This window comes from Podarcis bocagei (assembly GCF_964188305.1).
Source record: "Podarcis bocagei genome assembly, chromosome: 13".
Taxonomy (NCBI): Eukaryota; Metazoa; Chordata; class Lepidosauria; order Squamata; family Lacertidae; genus Podarcis; species Podarcis bocagei.
Genome location: NC_138138.1, coordinates 16,729,608 through 16,755,823, shown reverse-complemented (window position 1 = coordinate 16,755,823; position 26,216 = coordinate 16,729,608). Strand labels below are relative to the sequence as shown.

General features: G+C 46.7%; 1 protein-coding gene and 1 long non-coding RNA gene across 5 annotated transcripts in view; one reads left to right on the top strand and one right to left on the bottom strand.

The window, feature by feature from the left end:
* Positions 1-26,216, top strand: part of LOC308571384 — a 147,220-nt gene that overhangs the window by 31,926 nt on the left and 89,078 nt on the right. The gene's annotated exons all lie outside the window — the stretch shown is intronic.
* LOC308570945 (uncharacterized protein) overlaps positions 1-26,216 on the bottom strand; it is a 111,016-nt gene that overhangs the window by 10,274 nt on the left and 74,526 nt on the right. For all 3 annotated transcript variants that reach the window (XM_081166003.1, XM_081166004.1, XM_081166005.1), the window contains 18 exons: positions 25,753-25,866; positions 24,621-24,680; positions 23,149-23,253; positions 22,119-22,181; positions 21,105-21,209; positions 19,734-19,805; positions 18,947-19,051; positions 17,407-17,475; positions 14,542-14,646; positions 12,424-12,492; positions 9,972-10,076; positions 7,446-7,514; positions 7,037-7,138; positions 6,050-6,112; positions 3,972-4,076; positions 2,633-2,704; positions 1,833-1,917; positions 602-678 (listed from right to left, as the gene is read on the bottom strand). In XM_081166003.1, the coding sequence (XP_081022129.1) occupies positions 602-678; positions 1,833-1,917; positions 2,633-2,704; positions 3,972-4,076; positions 6,050-6,112; positions 7,037-7,138; positions 7,446-7,514; positions 9,972-10,076; positions 12,424-12,492; positions 14,542-14,646; positions 17,407-17,475; positions 18,947-19,051; positions 19,734-19,805; positions 21,105-21,209; positions 22,119-22,181; positions 23,149-23,253; positions 24,621-24,680; positions 25,753-25,866 (1,545 nt within the window). The remainder of the gene's footprint in view (positions 1-601; positions 679-1,832; positions 1,918-2,632; positions 2,705-3,971; positions 4,077-6,049; positions 6,113-7,036; positions 7,139-7,445; positions 7,515-9,971; positions 10,077-12,423; positions 12,493-14,541; positions 14,647-17,406; positions 17,476-18,946; positions 19,052-19,733; positions 19,806-21,104; positions 21,210-22,118; positions 22,182-23,148; positions 23,254-24,620; positions 24,681-25,752; positions 25,867-26,216) is intronic.

Below are 26,216 nucleotides of genomic sequence, written 5' to 3'. Positions count from 1 at the left end.
TAACTATACAGACCTTTGTTGGCAAGGTGATGTCTCTGCTTTTTAAGATGCTGTCTAGGTTTGTCACTGCTTCCCTCCCAAGAAGCAGGCGTCTTTTAATTTCGTGACTGCTGTCACCATCTGTAGTGATCATGGAGCCCGAGAAAGTAAAATCTCTCACTGCCTCCATTTCTTCCCCTTCTATTTGCCAGGAGGTGATGGGCCCAGTGTTAATATGATTCAGATTCAGGTTTGTAGGATATAAAGCTGTCACTCAAGTCCAACATTCCACACCTAGGACTTCTCTGGTCTTGACCTTCCCAACCTCTGAGCAAAATAAAAAAGAGCTGTTTGCGTTTGTAGTATAAATTGGCCCTAGCAGATGAATCTACAGCGGCTTTCAGACCTATGAGTAGGTTGTCTCCAGGGTACTAAGATGACTTAACAGTTGCATAGGGGTAGCCAATGTGGTACCCTCCATATGTTAAGAACTACAATTCCGATAAGACTCAGTCAGCATGGCCAATGGTCAGGAAAAATGGGAGTCATATACGGTCCACCATATCTGAAGGTGGTCCAAATTGGCTAGCCCAGAATGATGTTTTGCAAACAGGAGAATTACCTTCCAGTTGTGGTTTGGTCAGGTTCCTTGCTGCTCTGGATTTGCCCATGTCACTGGGAGCCTCAGAAAACGGAATTCTGCCAAAACTACAAAGAAAGAAGCACAACGTTGATTAGCCGACTCACGGCTTCTCCAAACTTACCTTTTAATGTATTTTTGATCTTTGTTGGAAGCCGCCCAGAGTGGCTGGGGAAACTCAGTCAGATGGGCAGGGTACAAATAATAAATTATTATTATTATTATTATTATTATTATTATTATTATTATTATTATTATTATTTTGCCCTGCTCTTCCTGAGCAGAGGTCTGTGCTTTAATGCCCTGTGCCTGAGCATTTTTTAATTTAATTTTTTCCCCTGCAAAAGCCCACTTTTTAAAGCTGCATCGTCAGTTTGGGTTTTCCACAAATTGAGGTTTTCTCCAATTGAGCTTTAAAGAGCAGGTTGTCTGGGTTTTGTTTTTTTAAGAAATTGTCATTAATTTGAGAATCCATTAATGGAACGAATAAGGTACTGGAACTTAAGAAGAGGCAGGCAGCTTGGGATTAAAGAGGGATAACGGTCATTCCAAAAACCGAGAAGGATCTATCCCCCACTAAAACCATACAGATCATTTTTCCCATACTATTTTCATGTCAATACTTGTAGTTCATTTAAATAAGGCGGTAAATACAGTAAGACCAGAGTTAAGATAATGGGCCACATCCAACGCAGGGTGCTTGCGCAAGGAGAATTTCCCGACTCCTATTCTTTGCCGTTAGGGACGCAGGTGGTGCTGTGGGTTAAACCACAGAGCCTAGGACTTGCTGATCAGAAGGTCGGCGGTTCGAATCCCTGCGATGGGGTGAGCTCCCGTTGCTCGGTCCCTGATCATGCCAACCTAGCAATTCGATAGCACGTCAAAGTGCAAGTAGATAAATAGGTACCGCTCCAGCGGGAAGGTAAACGGCGTTTCCATGCGCTGCTCTGGTTTGCCAGAAGGGCTTAGTCATGCTGGCCACATGACCCGGAAGCTGTACGCTGGCTCCCTCGGCCAATAAAGTGAGATGAGCGCCGCAACCCCAGATTCAGCCACGACTGGACCTAATGGTCAGGGGTCCCTTTACCTTTACTATTCTTTGCCATTGCACCCCCTTTTCCTGAGGGTCAGGGGGCTCTCAGAAAAACCAGAGATGTGGGGCAGGGCCCTGAAGTTAGGTGGAGGGAGCTTGCATTAGTGATTCCTGACTAACCTGCTTGGGGCCTCTTGGTGGGGCCTCTCTGTCACCTTTGGAAACCTGATGGACTTTGCATGTAACTTTTTACCCACATAGGTTCCTGTGAAGAAAAGGAGATTTGCTTAAACCGTCAGTGGTAGACAGGCACCCCCCCCCCCCGAGGGCAAACAGAACGCGTGGAGATCTCCCCAGACAACCCGTTTATTCAGCATTCCTCCTGATTTACTTCCACAAAACATACACGGTGTTTTATTTACCTCAGGCGATGAACTTAATTCGTTCTGGAGGTCTGTTCTTAACCCGAAACCGTTCTTAACCTGAGGTGCGCTTTCGCTAATGGAACCTCCCGCTGCTGCCGGTGCACGATTTCCGTTCTCATCCTGGGGCAAAGTTCGCAACCCGGAGCAACTATTTCCAGGTTACGCAGAGTTTGTAACCTGAAGCGTTTGTAACCACTGTATTTCCTTGATTAAATTTATATCCTAGCCTTCCTTCCAAAGGATAGACTATGTTGAGTCTCTACTGAGCATTTGTCCGAATTTGTTTATGGGGCAGTTATGTGGCAATGAACTATTATTATTATTATTATTATTATTATTATTATTATTATTATTATTATTATTAGCATTTTACCCCACTATTCAGCCAAAAAGCGTCTCTTGGGGGCTGTAGAACAGAAGTGAGGCAAGAAAGCTGGGAGGGCAATAAGCACTGCCATAGGTTGCGAATCTGCCAAGTCCAAGAAATGGGCTTTTTCCCAATCTGTTGCCTCTATATTTCCATCGCCAAAGGTAAAACAACAACAGCAAACTCACCCTCCATCTCAGAGCGGGCTAGGGTGACATTGCAAGCCCTTACAAACTCTTTCAAATTCACCGTCCCGTCCTCTGCAAGGCAAAAAGAGAGAAGGACTTGAGAAAGGCCAATGTACTTATAAACCCCACTGTAGAGAAAGGAGGGAGATAGCACAGCCTTACACGGCTTCCTTCCAGATTAAAAGGAAAAATGCCTTTAAAAGAACTGCACTGCAGTTTTCTTCACAAACATTATTGTTATTGTTATTTATTGAATTTATACACCACACTACACCTGGGGGTCTCAGAGGGGTTCACAGAATAAAATCAAGATATAAAACCACAAAATACATAATAAAAACAAAAAACAACCCAATAGCCCCCCAACACATTTTAAAAGTGCATAGGATATAAACATAAACCACATTTTTACCTCACTAACATGGAGCAACAGATTCCCCAAGACAGATGATAGCAACAAGTAATAATAATAATAAAATATTATTTATATGCTGCTCATCTGACTGGGCTGCCCCAGTCAGTAGCCATATGCCATATATTATATAACTGTTTGTGTATGTATGTGTATGTGTGTGTGTGTGAGAGAGAGAGAGAGAGAGAGTATGTATGTATCCAATTAAAACAAGCTCTGCCATTTAAAGTTACTTAAAATAAAAATGCAGACCATTCTAAAACAGCAGTCATTTTAAAAAACAAGAACAGATAAAATAGCCTTAGCTCAACAGGCAGTCTGCCTCACCCTCTGAACGCCAACTGATATGTAAGGGTTGATACAAATTTCCAAAGGGCAAGGCCCAAAATATTGCCTTGAAAACAGCCTTTTGAAACTGAAGGCAGTAGTGACTGAAATCTATTTGTTCACAGTAGTCTGTAGAAAATATAATAATAACAGACCACATAATAGTGGACGGATCTCCCGAAATATGAATCACTTTATTAAAACTTCAGAATGAATGGCAAACCTATGGAACAGCCTTGATCAGCCTTGGACTCCCAGATGTTGTTGGATTACAATTCCCATCATCCCTAGCTAGCAGGACCAGTGGTCAGAGATGATGGGAGTTGTAGTCTAACAACATTTGGGGACCTAAGGTTGAATAAGTCTGTGCTAGAGTATGGTGGGTGATGGCTGGACTCTAAGGACTTGGGCAGGACTTGTGGCCTTGTTATCCCATCAGAGAGTTGTCGATGGATGTGCCACAAGACAGTCATCCAGTCTGTAGACTAAACGGCTGCATCAACCTGTGTGATGTGCAGATGTGAAGGTTTGGGGAGTCATATTTTAGAACTCTTAGTTCCATGGTCTAATGAAGATGAGAAGACCATGGGACATACTCACCATTCATCATTGCAATCTTCTGCGCTTCCTCCAGTTCTTCCTGCGTTAAGAAGATTCCCATGCCGCCTAGGACAGTGTCCAGGTCGCTAATATCCACTTTTTCATCTTTAAAGGAAAAGAAATAGATGTTTCACGATATTAACCTGTGGAAAACTAATCCCATCTGGTGCCTTATTTGGCCCCACAACAAAAATTATTAATACCCTGTTTTACAAATGAAGAACACTAAAGCAGAGCAAGTTAATGCAGCAGAACTCAGATGGGTGATCTAGATTTCTGTTCCACCTTATGCCACACAGCTCACAATTTGAAAACACAATCCAAAGAGAAAGAAAGAGGTTTTGGACACTTCCAGATGATCTGTTTGTCCAAATTCTGGGAGAAGGTTAGACAACATTACAGCTTTCCGCTGCATTTTCCTGTTACTTTCCTTATTTTTTAAAAAAAGTTTAGTTTAGGGGAGGAAGGAAGTCTGTTGTTCAATAGCTCCTAATCAACTTTAACTGTGTAACCTAAATTTGCCAGCATGCGACTAATTCCCACCCCCAAAATAGTGGCAGTCTGGATGCACCCATTGTGTTTCCGGTGTTGTACACTGGATGAACGAGATCAAAAGTTATTCATGGAACTGTCTAGCATCAGTTAGCTTTCTGTCTCAGTTTACAAATTGTAAATTTAAATGTGCGATACTCAGTGGTGTAGCGTGTGTGTGCCATAGGGGAAGTTGCCCAGGGTGCAAAATTGTTAGGGGGCGCAAAATTTCAACATCTGGTGTTGCCTCAATACAGCTGTGTGCTTTCATAATGGGGCTCCATACAAACCTGGAAGTGACCTCTCTAGACAATGGAACAACTCTTCTTTTCTTATCTCTGCGGCTGCAATCTTCTGGGTGACACAGACGCCATTTGGCAATTGAATGTGCATGTGCACTCTGTCCATTTCCCTCCCACCCACCCCTTCTCATGGCCCCAGAGCTGGCAACCCATGCTACACCACTGGCGATGGCATATTTACAACCCATCAGAAGTAAGGCCTATTTTACTCCCAACTACATGCGCCTTGGACTATAGCCATACATCAGTTTCAATCCTCAGCTTCCTACTCCAAGAACGGATATTTCCTCTTCCTCCCTTTTTATCAATCCCACCCCCTCTTTTTGTACATTATTCCTTTTCCCAGCTTCAGCAGCTCTGACTATAGTTAGGAGATAAGATGGCCAGATGCAAGAGGGCTCCTGGGCCTTTAATAGTCACACAAAAGTGGGAAATTCAACAGGTATAGCTTGCCACTCAAATCGCACCTGCCCAAATGCCATTCTCACACATCTTTCAAAGATGCAGGAGGGGCCCCAGTCCTCTTTTGCATCTGTCCACCCCACTGAGAGGAAAAACAGAGGCAATACAATGTGTCAGTGGATGCTTCCTGTTCTGCCTTCCTTGAAATGCCTGTAATCCTCATGAGGATTGAAAATGGGGCTTTGCATCGCCCCACTCTGCCCAGATTTGATTCTTCTTATCATGTCTGTGGTTTCCAGTAAGGGAAAATACCCTTCTGTTCCCAAATCCTCACTGGTCCACAGAGCGAGTGGCATCAATGAACATGCAACATATTCAGGGCTGTCTTAAGCATATGCGGTGCCGGGGTGCAAAGATCCGCCCAGCGTGCCCCCCCCAGGTTGCTCTGTCCCAGGCAAGCAGGAGGGAAGAGCCGGCTGGCCGCCTCAGCGTCTCGTTGGCTTGGTCACCCCCAAACTTGCTTCTGCAGCAGAAGAGCCCACTGCGGCACTCAGACCGACGGGCGGGCTCTTCCCCGGACTCAACTCTCGGGCCCTAGGCTCTCAGCCTGGTGCCCCTGAGAGCCCGGCGCCCCCTAGTGCCTATGGGTAAGACAGCCCTGAACGTATTCTGGCTAGAAGGAAGAGAGGTGGTGGTGAGGAGCCATGGCACCAAAGCTGGGAGAAGAACGCTTGGGGTCAAGGCAGACCCACCTTAAGGGCCTGGGTGGGTTAGAAAGCTTGCAAGTCTTAATCTGGAAGATAGCCACTGCCCTCCATTTTCCACGTGAAGGTTAAAACTCACCCTGAATACTGGGGAGGTCTTGAATGGCCCACATGAAGTCTTTCATATTCACAGTACCATCCTCTGTAAGGCAAAAAGATTAGCTGGGATGGGAAAGAGAGACCCACGCTGAATTTGTATCCCATGCTGAAAGAGACCCCCACCCTATCCCTGGATGGATTCTTTTATTGATTCATATGCTGTTGGTACCTCAGTTTTCGAGTGTCTCAGAAGCCGAACTTTTTGGTTTTTGAACACCAAAACCCAGAAGTAATTGCTTCCATTTTCGAACGCTTTCCGGAAGTTGAATGGCTTCCGCTGCATGTTTTTCATTTTTCTCCATTGACTTTGGAGAACGCCCTCTGTACTTTGGTTGTCGAACGTTTCGGAAGTCAAACGGTCTTCCAGAACTGATTACGTTCGACAACCGAGGTACCACTGTATTTCTATCCCTGGAAGATGAAAGCAGTTGTGAGAAAATATGGAAGAATTGCAATTTGATGGTGATGCTGACCACATGGGGACCTTCCATAAACGTCCATGAGGGAGAAAAGGCAGTTACACATGAAAAGCACCCTGGAAGCGTCCTAATTGGAAGGAGGATGGGCAGTGAGTGGCTGATTATTCCAACCCCTGTCCCTGGCTTTATGTAGTCCACACCCTGAAAAATTTCAAAGCACCCTGCCTGAGTTGCTTTTCCAAGCATGGGATAATGGGATAAAGAGATGATGAAGATATATTTTCCCCCTGAGGGTGAAAAGCAGCCTAGGGAGGAGAATTTTGAGTTGAAAAAAATGAACAGGGAACAAGGGCTATAGTCCAGCCTCCCTCCTTTCTGCCATATCGATTCACATCCTGCTCCTGGCTGCTTCGGGTTACAAAAGTTAAAAAGAACGTGAACATGGAATATGTACTGTATGTAGCTTGAGCATCAGGTGTGAAGCATTGGTGGCACTGAGGACTATTCAAGGACATGATCCAATGGTGAACCCAGTGATGCATACTCACTATTGATTGTCCTTTTGATAGCCTCTTGAACTTCCATCTGAGTTAAGCGAAGCCCCATAGCACCCAGGATAGAATCCAGTTTGCTGACATCCACCATTTTGCCTTGAACAGAAGGGGAGGGAACACTCAGTAGCAATTCACATCCATCACTTCCGTTGTGTAAAGTTAATTCCAGATATTTTCCATGTTATTCATGAAGCGTAGTTTGGTCCAAAGGCTCTTCCCTGTCCCCACTTTGAGGCTCCAGAATGTCAGAAGAGCACTATAGTTATTCATTTATTATTTGTTGCCATGAACCATGAGCACAGAATGTGCACGTGCACAGAATAAAGATCAGTGTTTTTAATAATAATTTCTTAACGCAACTGCATTGTAACCACCCACCATTCAATATTACAGTTCAGCTCACCAGTCTGCTGGCTTGACAAGACCGAATGCACCCCTCTCTTAAATGTTTCCACGTCCACCGTCCCATCCGCTGCAAGGAACAAAAAGAAGTTGTGAACGAGACGCAAAAGTGCTAAGCGGCTCGGAAGGTAGCGGCAGCGGGAGCCAGAATAGCAGTTTCACTATTGGTTTGGCACAGAGACAGCTCTCAAGCTCAACCCACATTCTTAACATGAAGAAGAAGAAGAGTTTGGATTTGATATCCCGCCTTTCACTCCCCTTCAGGAGTCTCAAAGCGGCTAACATTCTCCTTTCCCTTCCTCCCCCACAACAAACACTCTGTGAGGTGAGTGGGGCTGAGAGACCTCAGAGAAGTGTGACTGGCCCAAGGTCACCCAGCAGTTGCATGTGGAGGAGCGGAGACTTGAACCCGGTTCACCAGATTACGAGTCCACCGCTCTTAACCACTACACCACACTGGCTCTCAACATGACAACGTGAGGGGCACGAATTGGGCCAAAAGCTCTTCTCCTCCCCCGGTGGCACATATATTAGTCCCAAAGTCTTAATATCTATCTCTGGGTTTCCCAAACTTGGGTCTCCAGCTGTTTTTGGACTACAATTCCACTTCATCTCTAACCACCGGTCCTACTAGCTAGGACTGGTCCTTGTAGCTAGGGATGATGGGAGTTGTAGTCAGCTAGAGCCAGGGCTTTTTCGGCTGTGGCTCCAATCTGGTGGAACACTCTGTCACAAGAGACTAGGGCCCTGCGGGACTTGACATCTTTCCGCAGGGCCTGCAAGACGGAGCTGTTCTGCCAGGCCTTTGGTCGGGGTTCAGTTTGACTCCCTCTCCCCTTTCATAAGAACTTGCATGAAAGTGGCCTCCCAATTTTTCTCACAGGCCCATATAAGTTCAGCATAAACAGTTGGGCCTGGTGAGCATTTAAGGTCCCCAACCCTAATCTGCAGGTTGCCATCCGATTGGATTTTATTCTGATCCTGATCTGATTTGAGGATGTATTTTAATTGATTGTCTGATTTTATGTTAATGTATTATACATTTGATGTTAGCCGCTCTGAGCCCGGCTTTGGCTGGGGAGGGCGGGATATAAATAAAATTTATTATTATTATTAGTCCCAAAACAGCTGGAGACCCAAGTTTCGGAAACCCTGATCTATCTGAATAAACAACAAGTGAACATGCCAATGCATAATTTCAAAAAATTGCCCTAAGAATAATCAGTTAAGAAAACCAACAAAAAACAAACAAACCAAGAAACCAAAGCAGACAGGGTAGGGATCAAGCAACTGGCAGGGTCTTGAGTTGCAACCTTCTGAGGATCTTTGCAACCCCACAAGTTGCCAGCTTAGGGGCAAAAAAGATCTGTGGTAGGAGTGGCATCAGTAGCAACAGTCCACCTGGAGGGGCAGAGTTTGGAGCACTGACTCTTCTATTTCTTATTTATTTTCTTCCCAAAAGGCTATCTTCTGACCAGGGAGAGGCAGTCACAAGGAAGTCCTCTACCCCAGTGTTTCCCAACCTTTTTTGGGCAAAGGCACACTTGTTTGATGAAAAAAATCTCGAGGCACACCACCATTACAGCCCCGTGACGTCAGCGCGCAGCGTCACGCCGGGAGGGACGCACGAAAGTGTAAGTTTCAATTTTTTCCCCTCCCCCTTGCCGGGGAACCTCCAAGCTTTGGGGGTGGGGGGGGAGGAGGCAGCAAAGCGAGGCAGGAAGGAGAGCGCGGCTTGGCTGGGTGAGCTTTGGCAGGGGCAGGGAATGAGAGCCGCGAGGCGGGCGCTGCGGACGGAGGCGCTGCCCGCCGAGCTCGCAGGCAGCCAGGCAGGCAGACGGCGAGAGCCCCGCGCTGGGCGGCCTCTCCTCGCCGCCGCCGCCCCGCCTCTCGCCGCCCGACTCGCCCGCCTCCCTCCAGGCAACATCTCGCGGCACACCAGGCAACATCTCGCGGCACACTAGTGTGCCGCGGAACAGTGGTTGGGAAACACTGCTCTACCCCATATTTTGACTTGGCATAGGTGAAGATCAATATGAATAAAAATTTGTGCTTCTGTATATTTTCATAGTTTTTACCTGGAGGTGGGTAGCAGGGAGTGGGGAACCTGTGCCCCCTCAATCAGCTCTAGCCACCATGACCATTGGTCAGAGATGATGAGCCTTGCAGCCCAAGTAGATCTAGAGGAACACGACTTCTTCTCCACTCCTGTTTCAGAGTGGTATCCTTCATGCTGTGTGTCTCCCATGCTCCTGCCCAGAAGCCCCTATTAACCATTGTCGTTTTTGTACATGAGGATTAAACTATATGCAATGCAGATTTTGAAAGATGCACCCACAGCTATTTTTGGTTGTCCCCTCAGGTTCATTTTGCCATGTGCCTTTGCGCGGTGGCTGCAGCACAAGTAATTTGACTGTTCCCCCAACCTTTCATAAACAAAACTGATCAGAAGAGTTGCCTTGCTGAATTAAATCAAGCTCGTCTAGCACTCAGCATCCGCCAGATATAAAGAATCAAAGAAACCAACCGTCAATCGGAGTACATTTCAACGCCTCATACAGCTGCTTGTTGGTTAACTGGATGCCCATTTCATCCAAGACTTCCTCCAAGTTTTCGATAGCAACCCTTTTCTCTGCAAAAGAGGCGACAGTGTTGGCAACAACCTTTTGTCGAATGCCCAAAGAATTGTGCAAAACGTGCTCAAGATCACAACACTGTCCTTGCAGGGAAATGCTCTCCTCAAAAGGGTTGAGATTTTGTGAGTGTCCCATATTACTGCTCAGAGGGCGCACATGAAGTGACAGCATGGGAATGATGCAGCAGAGGAACTCTGCAGCTCCTGGCAGAGTGGCTTTTCCTGCTGGGAACCAGAACTACCAGGTCCAAAATCCCCAGTAGGAAACTAACACTATGTGCATCATTTCTACCAGGGAGAAAGCCCCACAAAGGTCAAGGTGGGACTTCTCCCTGGCAGAAATGATGTGCATAGTGTCTGTTTACCTCCAGGGATTCTGGGGCTGCTAGTCACAGAATTCTAGAATTCTAGAATCATGGTCCAACCCCCTTCCCAACACAGGAAATCCAGAGCTAGAGCTGTCCAGAAGCCTCTGCTTGAAGACTTCCACCAAGAGAGAAATGAATGAAGGAGCAAAGAGAGACAAGACAAAGGAGCCTCAAGTTGCTAGGTAGGTAAGGTAATGGTAAGGTAAAGGACCCCTGGACGGTTAAGTTGAGTCAAAGGTGAACATGGGGTTTTGGCGTTCATCTCGCTTTCAGGCCGAGGCAGCCGGCATTTGTCCAGGCAGCAGCTTTCCAGATCATGCGGCCAGCATGACTAAACCGCTTCTGGCGCAATGGAACACCATGACAGAAACCAAAGTGCATGGAAACGCCGTTTACCTTCCCACTGCAGCGATACCTATTTACAGTGGTGCCTCGCAAGACGAAATTAATTCGTTCCGCAAGTCTCTTCGTCTTGCGAGTTTTTCGTCTTGCGATGCACGGTTTCCCATAGGAATGCATTGAAAATCAATTAATGCGTTCCTAGGGAAACCGCCTTCAGACCAGGTCCGGGGACAGTCTGTTCCCGGACCTCTTCTGAAGGCTGGGGGGGGGGGAGACAAGGGCTTTTCTTCCCACCCCCAGCATTTTAAAAAAACCCGGGACAGCGGAGGACTTCTCCGCTGTCCGGGCGATCTTAAAATGCTGGCGGGCGGCATTTTAAAATCGCCCCGGGACAGCGGAGGACTTCTCCGCTGTCCGGGGCGATTTAAAAGCCCCTGGGAAGGCAGGCAGGGGGGACAAAGACTTTCGCCCCCCGCCCGCCTTCAGAAGGTGTTCCTGCCCCCCCGCCCGGCTTCGGAGCAGCCTTCCGAAGCCGGGCAGCGGGGGCAGGTGTTCCCGCCCCCCCCGCCCGGCTTCGGAGCAGCCTTCCGAAGCCGACGGCGGGGGCAGGTGTTCCCGCCCCCCCGCCTGGCTTCAGAGCAGCGTTCCGAAGCCGGGCGGTGGGGGCAGGTGTTCCCGCCCCCCCGCCCGGCTTCGGAGCAGAGTTCGGAAGCCGGGCGGCGGGGGCAGGTGTTCCCGCCCCCCTGCCCGGCTTCAGAGCAGCCTTCCGAAGCCGGGCGGCGGGGGCAGGCGTTCCCGCCCCGCCGCCCGGCTTCGGAGGAGGTCCGAGGACAGTGGGGAAGACGCGCTGCGCTTCCCTGCTGTCCCGGATATTTCCCTATGGGCTGTCGTCTTGCGAAGAAAGCCCATAGGGAAATTCGTCTTGCGAAGCGCCTCCAAAACGGAAAACCCTTTCGTCTAGCGGGTTTTCCGTCTTGCGAGGCGTTCATCTTGCGAGGTACCACTGTATCTACTTGCACTGGTGTGCTTTTGAACTGCTAGGTTGGCAGGAGCTGGGACAGAGCAATGGGAGCTTACCCCATCGCAGGGATTTGAACCGCCAACCTTCTGATTGGCAAGCCCAAGAGGCTCAGTAGTTTAGACCACAGTGCCGCCCGTGTCCCATGCTGGGGAAGGACCATGGGAAAGAGAAGGCTTCGGGAACTATGGGAAGAGAGGGACCTTTAGTCCTCGCAACTGTCTCATTGGGGCAACATCTACTGCAGAGAGTTACTGGGCTCAGTTACTGAGCTGTTTTGTTTCTTTGAATAGTTAACTTCATTGGCACCTTGCGAGTTATTACTCACCTGTCCCTGACAATGACTGTATTCATTTTTACGCAAGACAGAAATGCATTGCAGCCTACAATCTCACATCTGCAACCAGTTTCCACATGCCTTTGAACTGCTTGAATATTCAGCACCTAATGACTCATATCTGAATGAGCAGAACTATGTCTAGGGTGATATGAAAACTGTGCCACATATAGAGTCCGCATATAGAACAGTAACCTATTGGTATGTCCAGACCACCCCTCCACCCCACCCCAAACTATGGATTTGTTAGTGTGATTGGTTTTAAGGCTCTCAACTCACTGGTTGATGACAACCCTCGGAGCGCTTGGATTTCTTTGAGACAGTCACTGAGGTTTACAGTTCCATCCTCTGTAATGCAGAGAAAAAGAAACAACAATAGACTGGTCCCATAGCCACTGTCATCATTTAAATAACTGCCCCTGAAAACATCACAGACACTTTGGGTGGTCAAGAACATGGCAGCATGGCTGTTGTCCAGGACTGGCCACTGGAGAACATTACGCTGCTTTTTGAAAGAGGTTCATTGGTTACCAGCCAGCTTTTAGGCTAAAAATTCACTGTTCTGAGGCTAACCTTTAGTGTACACATCAGAGGACATGTGTACTTGTGTACTCTTGTTTGTGATTTAAGACCAGATGTGCAAATCTGCCTCCTAGCATAGGAAGATTAAACCCTACAATGGAAAAAGTACTTAATGGTTGGGTGCAAATTGCCTTGCGAGTATTTTTATAGGGTCAGTTCTCTCAGAATGAAACCCCACAGTCTGGGCATCAGATATTCTGCATATTGTTTCGTATGTTATGTTGTTGTTGTTTAGTCGTGTCCAACTCTTCGTGACCCCATGGACTAGAGCACGCCAGGCACTCCTGTCTTCCACTGCCTCCCGCAGTTTGGTCAGACTCATGTTTGTAGCTTTGAGAACACTGTCCAACCATCTCGTCCTCTGTCGTCCCCTTCTCCTTGTGCCCTCCATCTTTCCCAACATCAGGGTCTTTCCCAGGGAGTCTTCTCTTCTCATGAGGTGGCCAAAGTATTGCAGCCTCAGCTTCACCATCTGTCCTTCCAGTGAGCACTTGGGGCTGATTTCCTTAAGAATGGAAAGGTTTGATCTTCTTGCAGTCCATGGGACTCTCAAGAGTCTCCTCCAGCACCATAATTCAAAAGCATCAATTCTTCGGTGATCAGCCTTCTTTATGGTCCAGCTCTCACTTCCATACATAACTACTGGGAAAACCATGGCTTTAACTATACGGACCTTTGTTGGCAAGGTGATGTCTCTGCTTTTTAAGATGCTGTCTAGGTTTGTCACTGCTTCCCTCCCAAGAAGCAGGCGTCTTTTAATTTCGTGACTGCTGTCACCATCTGCAGTGATCATGGAGCCCAAGAAAGTAAAATCTCTCACTGCTTCCATTTCTTCCCCTTCTATTTGCCAGGAGGTGATGGGCCCAGTGGCCATGATCTTCGTTTTTTTGATGCTGAGCTTCAGACCATATTTTGCGCTCTCCTCTTTCACCCTCATTAAAAGGTTCTTTAATTCCTCCTCGCTTTCTGCCATCAAGGTTGTGTCATCTGCATATCTGAGGTTGTTGATATTTCTTCCGGCAATCTTAATTCCGGCTAGGGATTCATCCAGCCCAGCCTTTCGCATGATGAATTCTGCATATCAGATAAATAAGCAGGGAGACAATATACAGCCTTGCCGTACTCCTTTCCCAATTTTGAACCAATCAGTTGTTCCATATCCAGTTCTAACTGTAGCTTCTTGTCCCACATAGAGATTTCTCAAGAGACAGATCAGGTGATCAGGCACTCCCATTTCTTTAAGAACTTGCCATAGTTTGCTGTGTTCAACACAGTCAAAGGCTTTTGCATAGTCAATGAAGCAGAAGTAGATGTCTTTCTGGAACTCTCTAGCTTTCTCCATAATCCAGCGCATGTTTGCAATTTGGTCTCTTGGTTCCTCTGCCCCTTCGAAATCCAGCTTGCACTTCTGGGAGTTCTCAGTCCACATACTGCTTAAGCTTGCCTTGTAGAATTTTAAACATAACCTTGCTAGCGTGTGAAATGAGTGCAATTGTGCGGTTGTTGGAGCATTCTTTAGCACTGCCCTTCTTTGGGATTGGGATGTAGACTGATCTTCTCCAATCCTCTGGCCACTGCTGAGTTTTCCAAACTTGCTGGCATATTGAGTGTAGCACCTTCACAGCATCATCGTTTAAAATTTTAAATAGTTCAGCTGGAATATCATCACTTCCACTAGCCTTGTTATTAGCAGTGCTTTCTAAGGCCCATTTGACTTTACTTTCGTATGTTATAGGGCTGCTTTATTTGTTGTTAGCTGCTTTGGGCACCACTGTATGGAAAGTAGGGATAAGCATTTCAATAATAAATACTGACCATTCACATCCACATTCGCCAAGACTTCCTGGAGCTCTTTGTCACTCAAAAAGAAGCCCTTGCGGGCCAGAATGGATCCAAGATCCAGAACAGAAATTTCTTCTTCTAGAGGGCAAAAGAGGAATGGAGTCAGTGAGGGGATGGATAGACAAATTCACATAACACTAAAACCAGGGTTTGTTTAACAAACCACAAGATAATCCTGAGTTGTCCCACAGATTATCAAACAAACAATGTCTTATTTCTCCAGTCTCTGCTTTGTTCTCTAGTTTTACCAAAGGTGTTGTAGACTCTGAAGCAGCAGGACGAAAGGGAGAAACACATTCCATTAACCCTTCTCACAGCTATTTAATAGTTTTCTGGGTTGTTGTGGCCTGTATAGATTGTTTTTAGCCGTTTCCTTCTTCCATCTCCCCCTCTCTAGGAATCAACTCTTTCACTTTAACCTTTCTCTTTCCCAACAGCATTGCCTTCATATCCTCTTTTCTTTCTTTTTACCCAAATTTATCAAAATACAAAAAGGAGAGATCATGATTAGAAGTGGAGGGAAGGGAAGATTATTTAACCCTCTTCCTGCACACTGATCCCAATGAAAATCCCTCCAGCCACAGGATTTTATTTGGATAACAGATGTCTAGAAGCAGAATTACCGTATTTTTCGCCCTATAGGACGCACTCCCCCCCCCTCCAAAAATGAAGGGGAAATGTGTGTGCGTCCTATGGGGCGAATGCAGGCTTTCGCTGTAGCCTGGAGCGCGAGAGGCGTCGGTGCGCACCGACTCCTCTCGCGCTCCAGGCTTCAGGAAGCTATCCGCAAGCCTTGCAAGCCCGGCGGGAGTTCCCGCGGGCTCGCAAGGCTTGTGGGCAGCAGCCTGCAGCCCGAAGCACAGGGCGCCCTCCGGAGGACGCCCTGTGCTTCGCGCAGGAGTCCGCAAGCCTTGCGCGCCCGGGGGGAGTTCCCCCGGGCACGCAAGGCTTGCAGGCGGCAGCCTGTTCTGGGGGCTGGGGTCGAAGGAAGCTTGGGCTTCCCCCACCCCAGCCCCACGGCTGGGGGGGAAGATTTTTTTTTATTCATTTCCCCCCCAAAAAACGAGGTGCGTCCTATGGGCCAGTGCATCCTATAGGGCGAAAAATATGGTACTTTCCACACGTAGCTTAAATGAAAACAGCAAAGATGGAGTGCTACTAAAGCATCCATGTCCAGAAGCATTCTTCCGGAGTGGCATTTAGATCTCTCTCTCTATTGTGGCTCTTCCCTACTAAATGAGAACCCAATCATTCACTGGGTTTGCATATAACTCTAAACTATGGTTTATTAAACCACGGTTTAGCTTTGTGCGTGAACGCTGCCCTGCAACTTAACTATGGCTTGTTTATTGTCAGCAAATCATGATCTTAAACCATAGTTAAAACAAAAGCAAAGATAAATTCAGAGCAGTTTTTCCAATATAGCAAAAGGGAGCGGGTCACATTTTGGAAGGATAACAAATAAGCCAAGATAATTTTGCGATATCAGCCTAGATTCTATGTGAACAGGGCCGGATTTACCGGATTTTTCACCCTATAGGACGCACTTTTTCCTCTCCAAAAATGAAGGGGAAATCAGGGTGCGTCCTATGGGGCGAATGCAGGCTTTCGCTGAAGTCTGGAGAGCGAGAGGGGTCAGTGCGCACCGGCCCCTCTCGCTCTCCAGGCTTCAGGAAGCTCTGCGCAACCCTCGGGAGACCGGCTCCGAGGGTTGCACAGAGCTGCCTGCAGTCCCCGGCTCAGCACAGCTCTGCACGGCCACCAGGAGCCAGGGGCGAAGCCCCGCCCCGCTCCGGATGGCGGCGCAGATCTGCCTGCAGTCCCGGGATCTGCGCAGCTCTGCGTGGCCACCGGGAGCGGGGAGCGAAGTCCCACCCCGCTCCGGATGGCGACGCAGAGCTGCCTGCCGTCCCGGGATCAGAGCACTTCTCCCCATCGCCAGCCCCACAAGCTCGGGGGACAGCGGGGAGGCAGAGCGTGCCTTCCCACTGTTCCCCAACCTGGTTCTTCCAGCCCCGCACCTGGGGGGAAAATAATTCCCCCCCCTTTATTTCCCCCCCAAAAAACTAGGTGCGTCCTATGGGCCGGAGCGTCCTATGGGGCGCAAAATACGGTAGGTTTGATGAGGCCCTAAGCTACTGAATGTAATGGGGACCTTTATATGTCCAGCTGTCTTTTGTCAACAACAAATTGTCACTGTTTTGGTGTTGAATATATGCTATATGGTAATTTATGGACCTAATAGGTATCTAAAGCCATTTGCACATGCAGAATGTAGGCACCCTATATATAGAAATGAGCAAACCAGTGATATTTTAGGGAGCAGGCTAGCAGGCGGGGCCCATGTCTTACATCATAGGGGCCTACACAACACTAAACACTGTTGCTCTATGTAGGTTTTATTTTATTGGTTTTGTATCTTATATTTTGGAAATGTACATCGTTCCCTCCCCCTTTAAATTTTTTTGGGGCCCCCAAGAGAGTGGGGTCCTAAGCTATAGCTTGTTTAGCTTATATGTAAATCCAGCGCTGTATGTGAAGCACAACCAGAGGGATGGAAGGTGACAATAGGACCTAGAGATGTTACAGTGTCTTCAGGTCTGCATGAGTGTAGGCAAAATCAGAAGACAAAAATAAATAAAAACTGATGTTTTATTGTGTGCCTTACGCAGTTGTTCCTGTCCAGAACTACATGCAAGACTCATGAGCTAAACACTGATATTTTACAGGATCTCAAAATTCTGACTCCAAAACACACAGAGCACAAAAAGCAAGCATTTTTCTGTGGTGTGGCCCTTCCCCTCTCACAGTGCTTTCTCAAACATCTTATTGACTCACCGCTCTGACGATGTTGTTGGCTCTTTCTCACCTGTTTCATAAATTCTTCCAGGTTCACTTTCCCTTCAGCTGATGGAAAAAGATCTCAGAATCAGAAGGAGACCTCGCTCCCCAATGAGGCTCCAAACAGGGGCAGATAATAGGGTGCCCTGAGCGAAAACAAAATTTGCCCCACCCCCTCTAAATCTGTATTATTTTCGCAATAATTCCTTTTGGTACGCAGTTGCTTTTTATGGATCTTCTCAGTAGGTATCTGTACACATTTTTTTATTATGATTATGATTATTATTTTGCGCCCCCTCAGCTTGGCACCCTGTGGGTGGGGGGACTACTTGCACTGCCCTAAATCCAGCACCGCTCCAAATTTAAATGGAGACCAGCAAACATCAATCAGATAATCTCAATTTCCAGTCCTTGTGGGTTCAGATAAAAAGCTGAAAGTGCCAACTTAAATTCCAACATATCTACAATTTTTTTTTAAAAAAGAAGAAAGCCCCAGTAAATAGTCACGTATTCACCTTTCCTTAAGAAAGTAAAGAGGCATGATTAATTTACGGGTCTAGAGTTTATTTCTCTAGTTGCCAGGATATGTTCTCTGAAGTGTACGCAAATTCCCTCTTTGCATATGTATTTGTAAAAGGTAGAGGGACCCCTGACCATTAGGCCCAGTCGTGACCGACTCTGGGGTTGCGGCGCTCATCTCGCTTTATTGGCCGAGGGAGCCGGCGTACAGCTTCCGGGTCATGTGGCCAGCATGACTAAGCCGCTTCTGGTGCACCAGAGCAGCGCACAGAAATGCCGTTTACCTTCCCGCTGGAGCGGTACCTATTTATCTACTTGCACTTTGACATGCTTTTGAACTGTTAGGCTGGCAGGAGCAGGGACTGAGCAATGGGAGCTCACCCCGTCGTGGGGATTCAAACCGCCGACCTTCTGATCAGCAAGTCCTAGGCTCTGTGGTTTAACCCACAGCGTATCGTGTTTCAAATGATATTCTGTATTTTTCGAAATTGCCATAGTTACGAGAAACTGATTCCTCCACATTTTAGGCCCCCTCCTTAGTACCTACTCCTCTAGCACAGGAATAAACTCTGGCTTGTGGGCCAATCTTGACCCACCGGGGAGTCCAAGTTGGCCCCTGAGGCCATTCCCCCCCCCAAAAAAAAACCACACCCACCTCTCCATCAGCTGACATCACCAGGTGATGTCCTGCTGGAGTCTGCTTTGCCAGCACACTCTAAGCCAGTAAGACTGAACCCTTCACTCCTTTGCTAGTGAGCAGTCCTGGGTTCAATCCTGCAGGGGTGCTGCTTTGCCAGCGCATTCCTTGAGAGGAATGCAGTGGTGAAGAAGAACTCCTGCAGCCAGCAGGATCGCGCTCTGCTCATCAGCGCATTCCCTGCACATTTTCGTTACTATGCCTCTCATGCCTCTGTTACAGAACCATAGACTTTCAGATTGTTGGGTTTGTCCGGTGCGGGACGCCAGACCACCCGAGCTTGCAAATTATCTCAGCCGTTTCACAGAAGCCCATACTGACCATCCACCGGGGCATTTTTTAATGCTTCCTGGAACTCTTCTTCTGCGAGTTGGATGCCTTCAATGGCCAGAACGTTGCCTAGGTCCTGAACGTCCACCATTTCTCCTGCAATTGGGTGCAGAACAGATTGGAATGGCATGGGTGCAGATCCTACATACGTCAGTCACAGAAAGACATTAGCAAGCCGGCTGGTAACCTCTGTTCTGTTGCAGATCCCCTGTGTACAGAGGAAAACTCTGGGCGTTTTTTAAAAAAATAAAATAAAATAAATTCTTTAGTGTATTTTGATTTTTACTCTTTCACTGCGCTTAAGCCATTATAGGAATGGTTTGAAATGTAAAAAAATGCTTCTGGGATGGTGCAGAGGAGCAGGAAAAGAGACAGATAGGCGGCTTTAAAAATCAAATGGAGTACAGCTGTAAAGATTAAGTTAAAAGAAAAGAAAGGTTGACAATTAGATAAAATTAAGGGTGAGGATTTGCTGAACTAAATATTTAAAATGGGAATGCAGAAAGGGGAGGTATGAGGAGGTCGGTGAAGTAAGTTTTAAGAAAATAAGGTTCTGAAATTATACTTGTTCTTTTTTTGTTTGTGTTTGTGTATTGTTTTGTTTGATATAATTTGTAAAACTTCAATAAATATCTTTTTTAAAAAAGGAAAAGAGACAGATGAACAAGCAGTGGGCAGGGTGTCCTACAATCCCCACAGCATGGGGAGAAATTGCCTGCCCATTTCTGAAGAGAAATAAGGAGATGCTGATATATTTCAAATGTCCATTTCAACTCACCTTCATGCGTGGGAGATGGCTGTGTCAGACGGACATCCTTCACTACTTCCTTCGAGCTCAGGCTGTCATCAGCTGCAAACAACATGGCCACCCACATAGGGTTTAAGGTCATGAGAGTTGCCTCACCCTTATGACAGTAGATTCTTCGGTTCATGTTCTAAGCCAAAACATTTTACCTCAGGTTTCTGGAGAGGATGATTTAAATGGTGTGGGAGCAGGGCTTTTTTTTTTTTTAAGCCGGAACTTTCCAGAACTCAGTTCTGGCACCTCTCAGGTGGGCGCCATTGTTCATGGTCAGTTCCGGCTCCTTTCCCCACCCAGAAAAATAGCACTAGTTGGGAGTGAAATAAGAACGAGGAGTGCTACTGAGTCAGGTTGAAGGCTCATCTTGTCCCTCACTGTGTTCTCATGGCAGCCAACCAGACGCTTATGGGAAGCCCAAAAGCAAGGAAATGAGTGTCACAGCAACACTCTGCTCACTTGCGATTTTCCGGCAACTGGAGGTAGAACGCAGTGGCGTAGCGTGGGTTGTCAGCACCCGGGGCAAGGCAAGTAATTTGCGCCCCCTAACCCGTGGATTTGCGCCCCCTAACCCGTGGATTTGCGCCACCTAACCCTACCCCCCAGATGTTGCGCCCGGTGCGGCCGGCCCCCCCTGCACCCCCCACGCTACGCCACTGGTAGAACGTAACTGTTTTGACTAGTTGCCATCTATAGTCATTTTATTTATTTATTTATTTATTTATTTATTTTCTCAAATCCTTTATTATTTTATTCACATAATATATACATCCTTTACAGCAAACAACTCCAAAATAAGCAGACAACTCCAAAATAAAATCACATGTAACAAAACCGTAAGTCTCATGTTTTCATTTACACTGATCTCCTCTCCGATACTTTCACTTGATATTTCTTGCTGCTTTCTGCTTTCCTCATAGAATCTTTATAAAAATCTATAGTCATCTATAGTCTTATCCTCCATGAATATGTCTAATTCTCTTTCAAAGCCAGTCCAGGTTGGCAGCCATCACCCTATCTCATGGAAAGTTTTAAGTGACAGGAAAAATGGCTTCCGAGTCACGAATGTTTGATACACCACCTTGTTATATTTTCTTTGAAAGTGTGGTTTAGAACCATTTAAACCAACAAACAAAGCACATTAAGTGCCTGTTTCGCTCCCAAACAATTCTTAGCTCTCTAGACACGGGGGATGAATATTTTTTTTGGGGGGGGGGAGTGCATTAAATGCAAGGTCAGAATGGCTGCATAAATGACTGTTTCCTTCCTGATACACGCATCTTTGCTGATGGACATTTCTCTAAAACGTAGGCCCCAAATGCACTGTAAGCCTCCTCACATACAACTTACCACCCGGACTGCTGCCTGTTAAATCGTTCTTCCCTTGTTCTTCAGAAAGGAGGCTGCTTTTCTGCTCCGAGGTGGGACTCAAGGTATCACTCTCAGCCACGATCCCTTGGATCAATTAGCAGGAATTAGTCAGCTGCAATGATCCATGTTCTGTACTTTCCAGGCTATACTATTGCATTAGAACAGGCTTGTAAAAAATAACTTAACCAAGTGCCCCTCCGGTGAATAAGAATTGACCTGGGTGACTAGACAAGAACATCAACTATTTTTTTGGACACTAACATGGGGGCAATGGGGGGGGGGTGTTGAGCTGGTAAGCGGTGGACTTTTGTGAACAACAATCATTTCAAGTGCTTTTAAAGCACACCCGCTCCATTCCACCCAAATCCTGGGAGCTGTAGTTTACCCCTTCCCTCGCAGAGCTACAATTCCCAGCATCCTTCAGTTCCTAGGATTCTTTGATGAGATAAAGGTAAAGGGACCCCTGACGATTAGGTCCAGTTGTGGCCGACTCTGGGGTTGCGGCACTCATCTCGCTTTATTGGCTGAGGGAGCCGGCGTACAGCTTCCAGGTCATGTGGCCAGCATGACTAAGTCACTTCTGGCAAACCAGAGCAGCGCACGGAAACGCCGTTTACCTTCCCGCCGGAGCGGTACCTATTTGTCTACTTGCACTTTGATGTGCTTTTGAACTGCTAGGTTGGCAGGAGCTGGGACCGAGCAACGGGAGCTCACCCATCCCGGGGATTTGAATCGCTGACCTTCTGATCGGCAAGTCCTAGGCTCTGTGGTTTAACCCACAGCGCCACCCGCGTCCCCTTTGATGAGATAGCATGTGCTTTAATATAAGGTGTGCACACAGCCTCACTTGCGAGGCTAAGCTAGGGAGGCAATTCTTACATTCTATTACAAAATTGTCAATCTTGTGCCTTAGGTGCTCGGAGCTGTACAGAAACTGTTCATTATCCTCCAGCCCACCACCATTAAAAAGCCCCAGAGACTCATCTTCTGTACCTGCTTTCAGCTGCACATTCTTCACCCCCTCCATGAACTCATTCAGGTTAACTTTGCCATCATCTGGAAGACAAGATGGGGGAAGAGGACGGCTCAACTGGGCAGGGAAGCAGAGGTGCAATTATTTTGCAAAGGGTGTTGCTAGGAGCTGAACGGGATGCAAATAAACTGCACAGTCTGCATCTGGGCAGGCAAGACAGAGATGCAGCAAGGAAGGGACAGAGAAGTGAGAGATGGCCTACTAAGTGCTGGAGAGGTAGGGCATACTTGACACATGCATATACTTGAGATACGTGTATCATAAGATACAACAGAAATTTCAAGATCTGGGATGGGATGTTTCTCAAGCACAAATGACCCATGATGCTCCATTACCTGCATTCCCCCCCAACATGCTTTATCACATAGACAGCAGCCTTGGGCTGAGGACCAATGGGACATGCTTAACCCTTCCGCCTTCCGCAGTTCCCCGTTTAATATTGCCTGCTGATTATGGTTTTAAATGATAATATTAGGTTATATTTTAGTGATCAAGATTTATTTTTATTTTTTTAACTGCCACTATATCTGAATTGTCTCTGTTATACCCAATTGCAATTCAATGTATTCCTGTTGTGTTTTATGATTTTCCTGATATTGTAAGTGACCCAGAACTGGTCTGTGACTGTAATAATAAAATTCATTCATTCAATATTGCCTGCTTATGTGTTACAGTTCAGATGCAGGCGCCTGTATATTTTCCTTCATTGGGTGAAAAGTAGCTGGGGGAAGTTTGAGGAGGAAGTTTCACCCCTCTGAAACTCAAAACCTCCCCAGGGCTGCTTTTCATTATTTCTTTTAAACAGGGGGAGAAATGTTACTTATTCGTCTTACACACAACTGTCTCGAGTGTCATGTGGGCTTCAGCCAGAGTCTGTGAAATCACCCAAAAGGAGCTGAAAGGGGAATGTGCATTTTCTTCCTGAACTGGATGCTCTTAATCTGTTTTACTTCCAAGAGGGGTAGGAGAGCAAGCCCTTTAAAGACTCACCATCCACAGTTGTAGATTTCAGAGCTTCTTGGAGCTCATCGTCTGTTAGTTGAATGCTCATGGTGGCCAGAATAGCATTCAGGTTATCGACAGGAACTCGATCCGCTGTGAGAGAAATGATAAACGTGGAAACATTTCAGGGCCTTGGAATTCCCTGCTTGGTTAACAAAGCTTCGAACGCTGCTGGGGATTGTGTGCACTCCATGCAATAAACACAAATTCAGAAAACTAGAAATCTGTATCAAGAAGAATAGAATTCCATGAAGAAGAAGAAGAAGAGTTTGGATTTGATATCCCACTTTATCACTACCCAAAGGAGTCTCAAAGCAGCTAACATTCTCCTTTCCCTTCCTCCCCCACAACAAACACTCTGTGAGGTGAATGGGGCTGAGAGACTTCAGAGAAGTGAGACTAGCCCAAGGTCACCCAGCAGCTGCATGTGGAGGAGCAGAGACGCGAACCCGGTTCACCAGATTATGAATCTACCACTCTTAACCACTACACCACACTGAGCTGTGTAAAGTGCCAAAATGTATGCATTTTTCTTGTACGGCATGGTACAGAATTAAAACTGCTAGCACTTTTTGCAAAGCTAAGCAGGGTCTGGGATGGTTTCAAATCTGGATGGGGGAACCACATGTTGACATTCCTGCACTGTGGATGGTTGTTCCAGATGATCCTCACGGTCACTTCCAACTCTGCAATTCTATGATTCTATTTATTGTGCACTCTTTGCTGATTTGCACAATATCTTCTGGTTTTACAGAACATGGGGGTACAAGAAGCCACGCAGAACATTGATGTCCCTCTCTATGACCCCCTAGAAATCTTATTCAGCTGCTTTCTGAAATGTCCGCATCTGATAGCCATCTTCAAATATCTCAAGGGCCGTCACATGGAAGAGGGAACAAGCTTGTTTTCTCCTGCTCTGGAGGGTAGGAATCAAAGCAATGGATTCAAGTTACAAGAAAGGAGACTCCAACTAAAAATCAGGAGGAACTTTCTGGCAGTAAGAGCTGTTCAGCAGCAGAATGGTCTCTCTTGGGAGGTTGTGGACTCTCCTTCCTTGGAGGTTTTTAAGCAGAGGTTGGGTGGCCATCTGTCATGGATGTTTTAGCTGAGATTCCTGCCTTGCATGGGGTTGGACTAGATGACCCTTGGGGTCCCTTCTATGATTGGCCACCCAGTGTTGACCCAAAAGGGCCTGAGAGACTCCGCTTTTTACAAGCATCCCTTTGGGAAGCCTCTCTTACCACATTCTGCACCCCTGTGGAATCACAGAATGAAACCAGTCCTGTGCGCAGGTGTGCTTTGTCCATGGACCATTTATCCCATCTGCTTCGACGCTGGTCTGTTCCTCATCATCTAAAGCCTGCCTGGGCCTTTAAGCCCTATCAGAAAACAAGTGCTCTCTTCAAATGCTTCCAGTTTAATTTAACAAATTTCTAATCCAACTAACGCAACCCACTTACCCTCAGCTTGGTTCTTGACTACACTCGCCATCAATTCGCTCATGTTCACCTTCCCATTTTCTGCAAGGACAAAATACTGATAGATAAGACAATCTGCAATGCAGAAAGTGGCCAGAGCATAAGAGTGTGTGTGTGTGTTGAAATTCTCATACGCAAATAAAAATTGCTATATTTCAGTATCTGTCATGATTATGACCCTGGTCCAACACAGTGATGATTCAATGGCCTATGCTACTGATCCCAGGTATTACATGCCCCAGTCTGAGAGGCAGGAGTTTGCTAATTTACATGAGAGACAGAGAGGACAAACTCAGTGACAGACCTGGATCTTTAAGACAGTGGCTCTTGACTGCTCACATAGGCAGCCTCTACCTGAAGACATTCTCCTCATCTGTGAACCCTGACCTATGATGAAAGAGTCACTGGGAAACTTGCCGGTGATGTCAGAATGCCAGATTCCAACCAGAACATTCCTGCTTGACCTTTCACTGAGAAGTAAGTTCTGTAAAGAAGTCTGTGTGAGGCCTCCATCTCCACAGAGATCGGCCCACAGTTAAAGCCGTCCCACTCTGTGTTAGAGGCACATGTAATAATAACAACAACAATAATAAATTTTTATTTATACCCCGCGCTTCCTGGTTCAGAAAACCAGGCTCAGGGTGCCTAACAACAAATATAAAACACTTAATTGATGCAACAAAAAACAGCATAAAATACAGTATAAAATGCGAATAACAATAAATTCAGAATTAAAAAATCAATTTAGGGGGGAAATCCATCCAATAAACATTCGATGATCACCAGGGCTAGCTGACTAAATTGGTCCTATTTGGGCCAGCGAGGAGACCAGGGGAGAATTAGCTGTGGGATCCCAGAGAGGGTAATCTTCATGAAAAGGGGAGGGGGAGGGAAAGAAGGGGAATAAAAGATCAGGCTAAGTTCAGATTGGAATACCAGTGTACCAGTGGGTTGTGATGTTTCTCGCAGCCTCTGGGACCGGTTTGCTGAGGGTGACCTCCCAACAGCTGAGGGACTTTTTGAGGAGGAAGATTCAGTGTCTGAGTAGAACGTGGGCAAACCAAAAAACAAAAAACCCCACCCTGCCTGAGATCAGGGAACAAGGTTCACTCACCATTCACAGTCACATACTTCAAGGCTTCTTGGAGTTGCTCTTTGGTTAAGTGGATCCCTAAGTTGGACAAAACGGAATCTACCTCTTCCATAGCAACCATATCCCCTTGGTCACCTAGTCAGGGGAAACAATGAACCAAAGGCCAGACATTCAGAAGCTGGTGGGAAATCCACAAGGCCTTGCCAAAAAAAGGTCAAGCTTCTGCAAAACCCAAGAAGTTAACCTAACAGCGTAATATAAGCCTGCAGGGTCAGATCAAAGTTCTACCTAGTCCAGCATTCTGTTTTCCACAATGGTCAGGCAGCACCTCTGGGAAGTTCACAAGTAGGCCTTTACGGCCATAGGGGCATTATTACAAGCTAGACCAAAGGCCTGTCGAATCCAGCATCTAGTCCAACCGCCTGTGATGCAGGAATCTCAGGTAAAGCATTCATGACATCTAGCCTCTGCTTAAAAACCTCCAA